Source organism: Camelus ferus, chromosome 20, assembly GCF_009834535.1.
Source record: "Camelus ferus isolate YT-003-E chromosome 20, BCGSAC_Cfer_1.0, whole genome shotgun sequence".
Lineage (NCBI taxonomy): Eukaryota > Metazoa > Chordata > Mammalia > Artiodactyla > Camelidae > Camelus > Camelus ferus.
In genome coordinates this window covers 36,142,862-36,155,415 of record NC_045715.1, presented here as the reverse complement: position 1 = coordinate 36,155,415, position 12,554 = coordinate 36,142,862, and the positions used below count along the sequence as shown (strand labels likewise).

The following is a 12,554-nucleotide window of genomic DNA, read 5'->3' as shown; positions in this document are numbered from 1 at the left end:
TTAAGTTTGGATTTTTTTTCTTGAATTGGTTCTTTGGAAAGTGGTGTGAAGTCAACACTAAATGCTGAAATGAGATCGCAACTCTCATTGAGCTGCCAGCCCTCCATTAATAAGCAGCTTTGGTGCCGTCCCTGGTCAGACGGTGTTTGGCCCGCGAGCCCGTGGCTGGGGTGCCGGCCGCCTCACCAGGTGAGAACTGGCTGCTCAGGGAAACTCTCTGAGCAGGAAGGGATTTTTCCCAGCCCCCACCCAGTCCACTAAACCTTGGCGGGGGTGGCAGATCTCACCAGAGATGGGGGACCATAGGGAGAGGCTGGTGGGAACCACGTCCTCTGTGCTTCCTGACTTGATGACATCGAACTGCAAAGTTTTTAGATAAAAGATGAGGTTGATTGGGACCATTCCTCCCAACTCTCCAGAAGAAAGCAGAGCATCCAGGCAAACAGTTCTCGTTTCCTTACCTGTCCCTCGTTCAATTATCAATGGCTTCAGTATTTCATCCCCTCTAAATTGTTCAGTACTATTTCATCCACTTAGGTGTCATTTCCTTGCTAAAACGAAGACTACGGGGGCTACAAAGAAGTGAGTGAACCGGTCATACTAATCTTTCCTGCTTTTACCTATCACTCCCCCAAGATAAACAGTTGAGCTGTACAGAGTTCTCCTCCCTTCCCTAAAGGAAGGGACAGACACGGGGCGGGAGGAGCTGACACCTCTGTGGGACAGGATTCCCTAGGAAAAAGTCGGGAACTTTTGGCACTGGCCTCACAAGGGAAAGGCATCCTTTCCCGTCATTAAATTTTCCTTATGACGACAAGAAACCCTGCTCCTTAATCTGTGGGTACCCATTTCCTTTCCTGCATCTGAAGATCCTGGCAGACTCTGTTTTGTTTGTGGAGGTGATGCCACTGACTTACAGGCTGACAGAGGAACAAATTGGTTTTCTCCAAGGAGAAACCTTGACCCTGAAGAACAGAGAGAACTTCTATAGTGGTTTTCGGTTGTTTGTTTTTATATAAAGCCCTCCCTCGGGTTCATCATGGCTCTGGTGGAACAGAGGTAGACAGAACAGTGTGTGTTTACATTTTTCTAGGCAATTCTATGTGCCTAATTATTTGTTTCCCTTTCCGTGGAAAAGGCCAGCAAGTTCTCCAGTTGGGTCTGATAGGTTGATGCTGTTTCCATCATGAAGTCTAAGTCTGTCCCAGCAACCTGAGCGGAAAAAGCATCGTAGTGTCACCCAGAATAAATGACTAAGAGGAAAGTGACTTTTCCCGCTCGAGGAAGTGGCAGATCAACTAATCCCCAAACTGAAAACAGCAAAACAAAACCCAAAAAACTCAGAAACAGAGGGGAGAGGGCCTCTCACAAACACACAAAAGCCAAACCAGTCGACTTCTCTATCAGCCCACGAGCTGGTGGCACCACCTTTATACAGTGAAACAGAATATGCTGGAAACATAGAGATGGAGAAGAGAAAGTAGGTGCCCACGGAGGAGGCACCAGGGGAGAAAACGGACTCGCCAAAACCACCAAGGCGTAGTGTGCTCTCAACTCAATAAAAAGTCCTAGAAATACACACACACAGACCAATGGCCAAAACAGCAAAGGGAACTCAGTAAGTAAACGCATGTTCATAAAAGAAGGTACCGTATTTCGTCAGTTGAAAGCAGGTTTCTAAGGAGTCTGATTGGCCAGTCAGCCCCAACCCAAGGTCACAAACCAGAGTGCAAGGTGATTCTGCCCCGTGTGGGAGGAGGGGGGCAGTCAAGTCCCACAGGACGTTAATGCGAAACTGACTGGTGGTTCAGATGTTTGAGGAAAGGGAGCGTGTTGGTCAAGGACTCGGTGGTCTGCCATCGTGTGAACGTACAAGGTGATAATTCACTTTAAAAAGCAGTATTGCTAATGTCCAGGGTGACTTTATTTCATGGAAAAAATTTTAAAAAGACATCAACGTGATTTTCCTAAACACAGTGGGCACTTTTCATTCTTCTTTTATCACATCATACACACACACAAAAGAGAAAAAAATCAACAGAAATACACCAAAACATACCTCTAGACCCCTTAAATTAGCAGATTTACAATTAAAACTTGAAGCAATATTTTGTTATACTTTGACCCCAAACTCTATTTACAAATTAAATTGCACTTATAAAGACAGCAATGTTTCTAATAGGGTTGTAGGTTATTCTGCTTTATTGTGGTTTTATATCGCGATATAAAACTTTTAAAGCTTTCTTCAATTAAAAAAAAATCATACTTTCTTTTGCAGTACATAATTTATTTACCCACTGCGTTTCTGAGCCAGCTTTCTCTTTTTGTGCTTTTCTGTTTATTTTATTTTACAAATGGCACACGCTTTCTGAATAATTACAGTCAGACGCCACATTCATCATTAAGGGACTCATTCATGAAAAATCAGAGTTTAAGAAGTGAGATACTAGCAGTTAAATCCTTTGGTTCATCTATTTTTTAAAAAAATCAACCAATATAATTTATAAATTGGTGGTAACTCTTCTTTTTGGTTAAAAATAAATCCACTTGGTCGATCACGGATTAAAAGCCAACACTGCTTTAACCGTACCACGTTCCAAGTGTCACCTCACTGCTCAGAGAGGCTGCCGTGTGCAACGGTTTGACAGAACACAGGATACAGTAAGGCACAAGGGAGTGGTACAGATAAAAACAAACACTTCAGGATTGGTTTGGTTAATTATTCTTTTTTCCTGCACAAATGCTAAAATGTGTACCGTTTTCCGGATAAAATAACAAAAAGAAATACATAAATTTTTTTGTTACGAAATACCTATACAAAAATTTTTAATTTACACCATCTGAGCTGCCAAAAAAGGTTTAAAAAAGTATCCATTCCCCGCCCCCCCCCCAGACATAAAACTCTCTCTCGTCAGTAGGTCCAAGAGAACTTGGGTTTACAACGCCCCAGCACTTGATGGATGGGAGGGAGGAGGATAGAAATCCCGCTTCCTGCTCTCCCTTAGCCCAACATAAGACAAAAACAAGGGTCAGATGTTTTCAGTAGTGTATTCTACTTATTACAAACAACTGAAGTTTAAGGGAAAAAAAAAGAGGCGAGAGCCCACGGGCGCGGGTTGGAGTAAGGCACTTCCCGGGGGAGCAGCACCCCGACCCGCGGCGGGGAGGTGCGCGCGGTGCGGGCGGACGAAGGAGCGCGGCGGGGAGGGCGCAGGAGGCCGCACGCGGGGCAGGCGCCGCCTACACGGACGTGGTCACCCTGTCCACGGCGTGGTTGACCTCGTTCTTGTTGGAATCCAGTCCTTTAGCAGCGTGCCTGTCATTTCGCAAGTTCTCCACTGTCTTTTTCAGGTTCTTCAGCTCGCCCGGGTGCGGCGTGGCCCGCCTCTGAAGCGTTCTCTGCAAACAGAGAGCGGAGCGGGCGGCTGGGTTTCAGGGCATCCCGGGGCTGGCCTTCCAACGCGGTCTCAACCTCCCCGGGGCTCAGGGCTCAGGGCTCAGGGCGGGGCGGAAAGGCAGGCCTTGCGGGGGCTACCTGCGTTTCAACGGCTCACCAGTGGTTAACCGAGGATGGAGGATCAAAGTGTGTGTAACTTACCTGGTCCAGATGGAAGGGTTACTTTCGGAATAAAGGATCTTTTGTAAAATAGGAGATGAGTGTTGAGATGAAAACAAAGCTCCGTGAACGGTCAGAAGGAAAGAAAAGACTTAAGCGAGACAGAACTGTGGGGGCAAAGATGAAGGGGTAAACAAAATTCTAAAATTAAAATCGCTGGAATGTTCTACTATTATCTGAAGTGGTTCTGGCTTCCTTCAACCCACGAGGCATGGGAGGTGAAGGAACAAGGGAAATGGGAAAGCACTTCTTTTCTGATTTTGCTGCTGTGTTGTATTTATGTGACCTACCAAAGACAGTCTGAGTTCTTCTAAAAGACCGCAGTGCTGGGCATGAAGTAACGGGCGTGGGCAACATTTTAAATATTATGTTATTTAACACGACTTGCTCTTTCACTCCTGAAACAGTGTTTACATTTTTTAAATGGCCTCTCCAGGAGCTTCAGAAGGTTAAAAAAAGGAAGGGCATTGCCGAGGCCACGAGTAAGGGGTGAAACAACCCTGCTCTAAGTTGTGGGGTGAGCAGTAGAGGGTCACAAATGCGGACTTCATTCTGTCATGCCTGATTCCTGCCATGCACTGTACTCCTGCAAATGGATAAAGTCCCATCTGTGGAACAGCTGGGATAACAAAGACTCCAGGCAGTAATTTAAAAATCCACTCTTCGGTTCGGGGGCTGGAAGCACTCCCTCTCTTCTAGGTTATGCTTATGAAAATCTCAATTAGTGCAAGGAGTTTTAAGACGCCAAAGTCAACTTGTAGGAAGGCTCCAAGAGTTGTCGCTGACCCCTGGAGATGCTGGGGGTCTGAGACACACTGTCAGGGACAGATGAAAGGAGGGCTGACTAGTCCTTTCCCACCTGCCCCCGATTTCTGAGTGAAGACCTGTAGGGTCATCCTACTGAGGCCACAAGCTCTCTGCATGAAGGTGAAGGCCCCCGGCTACACGAAGGAGGACAGAGGTCCAGGAGGACAGCAGGCGGGTTAAGTCACATCATGAAACGAGGATGAGTCCACATGGGACAGCTGTAAGCCGGGGGTGGAGGGCGGGAAGAGACTTTGTTCACCCGGGACAACACAAAAGAAAAAATTCCCAACCAATTTTAAGAAAACAGTGGGGGAAGGAGGGGACATTATCGCAAAGAAAAAAAAAGACGCACCCACAAACTATTCAAACAAAAAAAAAAAAACCGAAATCCCATTTGCCCGACAAACATTTGGTGAATCAGGATCAAGAAATACCTAGTTTTCTCTCTAAAATAAATTTCTTTTAAGTTGTGTTTTGTTTTGAATTAATTAATTAATTTTTATTACGGGGGGAGGTAATTGGGTTTATTTATTTATTTATCTTAACAGAGGTACTGGGGATTGAACCCGGGACCTCATGCATGCTAAGCATGCACTTTACCACTGAGCTATATACTCTCCCCCTAAAAAAAATTTCTTAAATGCTGAAGGCAAAACAGAGAAAAGACTATTTGAAAATAAAAGTGATCTTTATCGGATGTGACTCTCCGTCCACCTCGGAAGGCTTTCACATTGTGAACTTCCGCGGGGGCAAAAGTCTCCGTTTCCATACCGTTTCGTTGTCGTCCTCATCCTTCTCATCTTCCACGAATCGGATTGCGCTGACTCTGTTTACCGCACGCTCGTTCCAGGCCTCATCAGAGACGTCGTTCACCAAGCTCTCCAAGGCAGCACAACGGGCCAGGTTCTCTGTCGGACAAAGAACACGTCAGCAGGGATCTCGGGGTCCTGTGACCCGCAAGGCTGCCCTTCCTTTTCAATGATGCATAATGCTATTTGCGATCATAAAATAGCCACTAAATCAACGTTTACTATTTCACTGCAGGATGACGTCGTAAGGATGGAGTTCTTTTTCATGGTTCTTTTTTATACACTCGCTTCAAAAACTCCCTCTTGACAGCTGTATGGCCACGCGTGTTGGATCTAGCACTGTCCTTAGTAACACAATCTGCCGCGTTGTTCCCTTGGGGTCTTAAACGCTTCTCTGACTGGGATCGGCAAGGTGGCTGTGTTCACCCAGAACCTTCTAGCGCCCCTCCATCAAAACCAGCTCTCAGCAAAGGGTTTACGACAGTAACGCGACGTTGAAGTGAATGCTTTTTTAAACCACACTGATTTACAAAACACAGACACAATCACTCCAAACAGCTCCCTGGCTTAAAACCAGTTTGCTGAAGATGTTCAGTACTAACCCTCCAAACCATCAGTTTGGATTTTAAGTGACTCTAGTCTCTTTTAGGAGTATGTATTTTGTATTTTCAGCCTTCGCTCTGAGTCAAAGCCAAAACACTAAAGAATTTCAGACGTTGGTAACAGGTGTGAGCAGCCCATTTTCTGCACAGATGCAGGGAGACCTTCCCAGAAAAGACCCAGCACGACCTCACAGCCGGGCTGGCTCTACGGGCAGACAGACAAAACGCAGCCTCACACAGGTGTGAGAGGTCTTACGGACAGGCATGAGGGCCGCCGGCCTCGCGGCCAAGTGAACACGGTCCTTAAACTCACCTTGGCAAGCAGGTTCGGAAGGCAGCTGAGGCAGTAAGACACAGGTGAGAATCTTCTCCCCTGTGGCGTGGTCCATGTCCTTCTGGAACGTGAGCAGGGGCTGGGACTGGTTGTCCGACAACCACAGAGCCTTCAGCTTCAGCGTGGTCAGGGACAGAGGCAGGTGCAACAACCTAATGTAAAACAAAAGGAGGCATCGGGATCTCAAAATTCGTAATCACCTCAATTCTTGTCCAAATCCAGAAAAAAAAAATTAAAAAGAGCTTCCTGGGATTGGGTTCAATATGTATGAAGACGTCATGTTTACAATAAGACACTTGATTGACTTCACATAGAGATCCTTCAGTCGGTCACTGGGCTTCCCTTCTCTGCCATCAACCGTCCCATTAGCACCTCCAGGCCACAGGGCAAAAAAAAGAGGAAATCACAAAACACACTATTTACTCTCATACTAGGATGTTTCGATTTAAAGAGTAGGGGAGGGAAAGACAGTGTAATTGTGGAAGGACCCAGAAGCCAGAGTTGTTACCAAGTCAGTGGCGACAGCCTCACCAGCAGGGCTAGTGTGAAGCAGAGATGACTCTGAGCAGAGGATCTCAACAGGGGGCCCCCCGGGGGACCCCTGGCAATGTCTGCAGACATTTTAGGGGATGCTGTTGCTATGGAGGGGGTCGAGGCCAGGCAGGATGCTAAATATCCTACAGTGAATGCTTAAGACGGCCTCACAACAAGGGCTTATCCAACCCCAAATCTCACAGCGCCAAGGGCGAAACTGTAGTAAAAACCCGATGTTTCTATACAGGTCTACTCATTCACTCTGCAAACCGCCCAACCTCTGCAGACACCAGGGATTTAAGGTTTAAAGAAACTAAGGCTTTCATTGATCAAGTATTTTCACTCTAAGGATGGCTCCGAGGATTAAGTCAGTCTCAGAAGTGACTCCATCAGTTAAAGAGTAATAAACTAATCACATTCTGTGAATGACAACAGGAGGCACACTTTCTTAAAAGAAATCTCTGGCCCCTTAATTCGATAAGAAGTTATATGACAGCGTGCATTCCTCGGGTTCCTTCTTCTATGATATGGTACATCCGCCACGAGTTAACACGCATGGGAGATCTACCTGTACGCCTCACCAACAGATTCGCACCGCCCTTTCAGACACATGCACCACTGCGAACTGACAGACGTAAGGAAAAATAAACTAGAACCCTACACAGAGCTATGAAGAGAAGCTAGACTCCGAGACTGTAAAACCAGTCTAAGCGGAATGCAAGCACAAGCCAGCGAAGCCGCTTCAACAAACGAAGCTCAGAATGATCAAAGAATGCGTAGGGAGCATTTACAACAAATGCGCTAACAAATGTTTTGTAAGGATAATTAATAGGTTTTGCAAAAGACCTCCAATGCGCTAATGATCGAGATGAAAAAATATTTTCTTTTCCTAACGCTTAGTCCAGTAAAGGCAGACCCACCCCACGCGCAGGCGCTGGGTGCAATGCTGAGCACACACTGCAGTACCTCAGTTAGGTTCTCAAGTCAGTGTATCCACGAGAACTGCGCTTGTTAAAGGACCCTGGAAGAGACTCCACGTCTTAGAAATACTACAGTATTTCACTAATGTGAGCCAAATGGAGGGACAAATAGGTATTTTTAAATCCCAGAATCAGGCCAGTGCAGTGACTTGCTTCTACTATGAGGATGCCCGGGGGGGAGCCGAGGGAGCAGTGACTCACAGCCCCACCTCCCGCACTTGAGGTACTGGTTCTTTGCAGGGACAGAAAGACTAAGTCCGTAATGCTCATACAAATCACTTCGCCCTCTGCCCAAAGGCTGTCACACACATACTCGAAGGCAAGGAAGTTAAAGACACAAGGCAAGTATCTGCCCGAGGCTGTGACAGAGATTTTTTTTTTAAGAACATACTAATACGTGGTGGACGCGTAAAGTACATCAAACCCTTTTATCATTTTACTGAACAAAAGGGCAATTTCTTTAGAAAGTTTGTTCCTGTTTTTTGTTTGGTTTTGTTTTTTTAAGGGAGGTAAGCTAACAATCCTCCAGAATGTTTTAAGTTTCAAAGTCTGGGGCAGGAAATCTGTTGTCAGCACATCTACCCCCGGGAACATGAAGGAAAGATAAATCAGGGTCTGAAAGCTGGCACGACACACGGATACTAACACATCGTCGTCACACTCCTCAGACTATTCAACCGGCTTCCCACCTAAACACCAAAGCAAAGGTATCACTAAAAGGCTAAACCGAGCATCAATAATAACAGCTTCTAGTGAACGACACATCACACAGTAAAAGCTGAAATAAATTACTAGACTCCACAGTGACACATCTTAAAATCACATTCAACCAAGCCGTGTAAGCCTGACGCGCTGTCTCCAACACTGGTTTTCCTGCCAAGCGCTGGTGTCCAGCCTGGGTACGGCTGTTACTGACCAAGCACACACCACACACGAGCTCGTTCACCAGTGCCTTGTGGACAGAGGTGTTCCCTGTGGTGTCCAAGAGGGAAACAGTGTGCAAACAGAGACTCTGCGGGCTGGGCCGGCCCTCCCGCTGACTCACTGTGGCCTGGGGAGAAAAGACACAGACACAGCACTCCTCTGTTCCTCTGGGGTGAACCATCCCAGACATAAGCCAGCAAACAGATTACAAAATAAAATTTAAAACATATATACACACACACACACACATACACATTCTTGCCTTCCAGCAAGTTAATAATACATTTTTGGTTTTACCCTGGTACCTTCTGTGTTCTACAGAGTCAACCCAAGAAGCCACAGCCCCAACTGAAGACATCTCTGTGTTCCATTTGGAACCACATTCCCTCCAGAAATAAAAAGCCTGTGGTTACTACTGACATCAACAGTACAAAGACTAAAGCAAATGAGCAAGCAAACCATGACCCTCTAGTTTCCAGTTCTATCTGTGACCCACCTGGCCTGCAGTGACCTTCCCCACCTCTGACTCTGAATGACAGCAACCGCTCTGTCCAACGTACTTAGCACTAAACGTGGCCTGCGGGTGAACGTAACACTCACTCGGCCATGGCTGGATGCGTCTTACTGTTGAATGCTTCGTCTGTTCACTGCCTCCTTCTAGAATTTTTAGTTTTAACCAAAGTTTTCAAAAATGTTTAAAGATGTTTAAAAAAAAGATAAAAATAAAAATAAATATACTTGTTAAAAAAATGTTTAAAGATATACAGAGAAAGAGAACATAATAAGTGAAAAATGTAAAAAAGTGTGAAACACTAGGAGTTTGGGATTAACAGATACACATGACTGTACATAAAATGCATAAACAACAAGGACCTACTGTAGAGCACAGGGAACTACATTCAATATCTTGTAATAATCTGTAAGGAAAAAGAATCTGAAAATAGATGTAAACATATATGTATGTACATGTATAACTGAGTTGCTTTGCTGTACACCTGAAACCAACATCGTAAATCAATGACATGTCAATAAAAAATAAGAATTAAAAGCAGATATATATATAGCGAGAGAACATAATCAGTGAAAAAGCATAAACGGTACCAAAATATCTAAAGGGAAAGCCCCCAGTAACCTCAAGTTTCTACTCCTTCTCTCAGGGAGTTACTTTAACATTTCGGTGCTCCGTATAGGTAAGGCTTTCTAAAACCAAAAACTAGAGGTCCGCGGATAGCTCTACACTTGCTCCTTGTCCTGCGCATCATGGAGTGTCTTCCAGGTCCCTGTGCAGAGACATATCTCATTCCGTAGCTGCTTCGAATTCCACCGTCTACTGTTGTGTTGCGTTTTGTCTTTTAATGTTTTTTCCCACTGTACTGACATATAACTGACATATAACACCGTGTAAGTTTAAGGTGGACAACGTGACGATTTGTTACACTTACGTATACAGTCGGCTCTCAGGTCCGAGGATGCAGGACCCGTGGATATGGAAGACTGACTGTACTACGGCATCTTATGTAAGGGATGGGGCGTCCGCCCACTTTGGTAACCTTGGGGGTCCTGGAACCAGTCCTCGTGGATACGGAGGGACCACTACATTGTGACTCGAGGACGTCAGCAGGCTTAGCAGCACCTCTGTGACCTCACTTAATCACCATCGTGTGTGTGCGTGTGTGTGCGCGCGCCACCGTGTTGTACTGTAGATTCCCGGAGCTAATTCACCTTACAGCTGGAAGTTTGCACCCTTTGATCACCATCTTCTCATTTTCCCCACCCTCTGGCCCCTGCAGCCACCACTCTACTCCCTGTTTCTGTGAGGTTGGCTTGTTTAGATTCCACATATCAGTGAGATCATACAGTATTTGGCTTTCCCTGTCTAACTTATTTCACTGAGCAAAATGCCCCAAGGTCTATCCATGTTGTCGTAAAATGGCAGGATTTCCAACTTTCTCAGAGCTGAATAATATTCCACTCCACACAGTCACACACACCTCTTCTTTATCCATTCATCTGCCTTCGGTTGCTCATGCAGTTTCTGTATCTTGGCTACTGTGAATGACAACATTGTGAGCATGGGCGCGCAGACATCTCTTTGCTCTCCCATTTTCTTTTCCTCTCGGTATATACCCGGAGTAGGACCGCTGGATCATATGGCAGTTCTATCCACCCTATCTTCCATGGTGGCAGCACCAATTTACATTTCCCACCAACAGCGCACGAAGGTTCCCTTCTCCCCACATCCTGCCTGACACTTGTTAAATCTCCTGTCTTTCTGATAAAAAGCCATTCTAACAGGTCTGAGGCGATATCTGGTAATCTTTTTAATTTAATTTAATTCAATTTCTTGGATTATAAAATTCCAAGGTGCAAACGATTTCCCTAACGACCACCACGGTTTGTAGTATTTGGTCTTGGTAACACTGCGAGAAGATGCCCTGATAGCTGACTGGGTGCCCTTGGTGGGAGTTCACCTGGGGAAGCATCTGCGAGCGAAGGGCACTGCAGACTGGGCCTGTAGGTAGCTGCTGATACAAGACACCTTCTCTGTTACTGTACCAGGAGGCGTGACGCTCAGTTTCCAAGTGGCATTTTAGAGTTACCTTTGCTATAATCATTCCTATCAAATGTGTCAAGAAGGTTCCCAGAAACCAACGCACCGTCTCCCCGTGCCACCTGCTGTTCCTGTATGCTTGAGAGGAGGGGCAGAAACTCGTGCATTTGGTGTGATTTCCCATGGTGTGACATTTCTGTAAGCAAAGAAGCTGACATGGTAAGCCTTTTTTTTTTTATTAGTTTCTATACTGATACTTTCAATTAGCAGTCATTAAATATTTTAATAAGCTTAAAATCTATACGTACACGGACTAAATGACACACTTAACTGACTCGGACGACAGCACCCGAGCCCAAGCACAGTAAAACCTGAACCTTGGCTGCTTCTGTGAGCGGGAGAACGGGACTTTCATTCAAGTAAAACAGTGTTTACACATCAGAGCCACGCTTCGGCTCTGGAATGAGTGATGCAAAGCCATTCTCCCCAGAGAGGCGAGAACCAGGACCGGTTTGGTGTCACTGAGTTTCTCCTGCTGGCAGGGAGAGCTCAGGGCAGAACTTGCCCTCCTCGAGCTGTATGTCTCCTGTTAGACTTGGTCCAACAAGAATTTCAGCGGCCAATGCCCATCAATCCTGACCTTCTGGTCAACCAAGATGTCCCACAAGCATTAACTTTAAAGAGGTGAGCGTTCCCTGAGGCCACGACTCAGCACCAGAGTCCAGCCCTGCTGTCCACAATCCATGAGCAGGAGTGAAAAATCATGGCTTGTGCTGGACCTAAGTGAGCGGCCAGCCAGACTTCGGACACCATCCCCCAAACACTCTTCAGATCACCGGCATTTACCACTTAGAACCCCTGAATCTAGCACCTTGCCCCCCTCCCCCCATCTAACTATATAATGCCTACAAGCCTTTTTTAAATTCCTTTTGGCAATGAAGCCGATGAGACCAGGCACCTTGCAGTGGCCTGCTGGTCATTCTGCAAAACGAACATTTTTTTGCATTTTCAGTCAACAACTATTTGCCTGGCATCTGTTATGTGCCAGGCACCGGGAAGGGACAAATCCCTCGAGGACACAGCAACCAGAACATCTAACTTTAGGGAACTTAGGCTGTCGGAGGGTCACATGCAGGTAAACAGGCAGTTATCACGGAGAGAAGGCTCCCTGGCGAAAAGAGAAGCATGAGTGATGAGACCAGAGGTAGGAGGAAGACTGCGGGTAGGCTCAGCGGGGAGGAAAGTGTAGTGACATCCAAGGTGAAGGAAGGAGTTCGGGACGGCGGAAACACCCCGACCCCCCACGCAGGTGAAGAGCAGGCCTCTTCCAGAGACGGCCGGCGAGCAGCGCATGGTCCTCCGACCCAGGACGCGGGGTGACCTTGGGGACACAGGCT

At 46.3% G+C, this 12,554-nt stretch overlaps 1 protein-coding gene across 2 annotated transcripts in view; it reads right to left on the bottom strand.

Moving 5' to 3' along the window:
• Positions 1-1,902: 1,902 nt before the first annotated feature.
• Positions 1,903-12,554, bottom strand: part of LRRC1 (leucine rich repeat containing 1) — a 91,086-nt gene continuing 80,434 nt past the window's right edge. For both annotated transcript variants that reach the window (XM_032463306.1, XM_032463307.1), the window contains exons 12-14: positions 6,148-6,320; positions 5,195-5,331; positions 1,903-3,399 (exon numbers count right to left, since the gene is read on the bottom strand). In XM_032463306.1, coding sequence (XP_032319197.1) covers positions 3,241-3,399; positions 5,195-5,331; positions 6,148-6,320 — 469 coding nt within the window. In that variant the 3' untranslated portion in view covers positions 1,903-3,240. The remainder of the gene's footprint in view (positions 3,400-5,194; positions 5,332-6,147; positions 6,321-12,554) is intronic.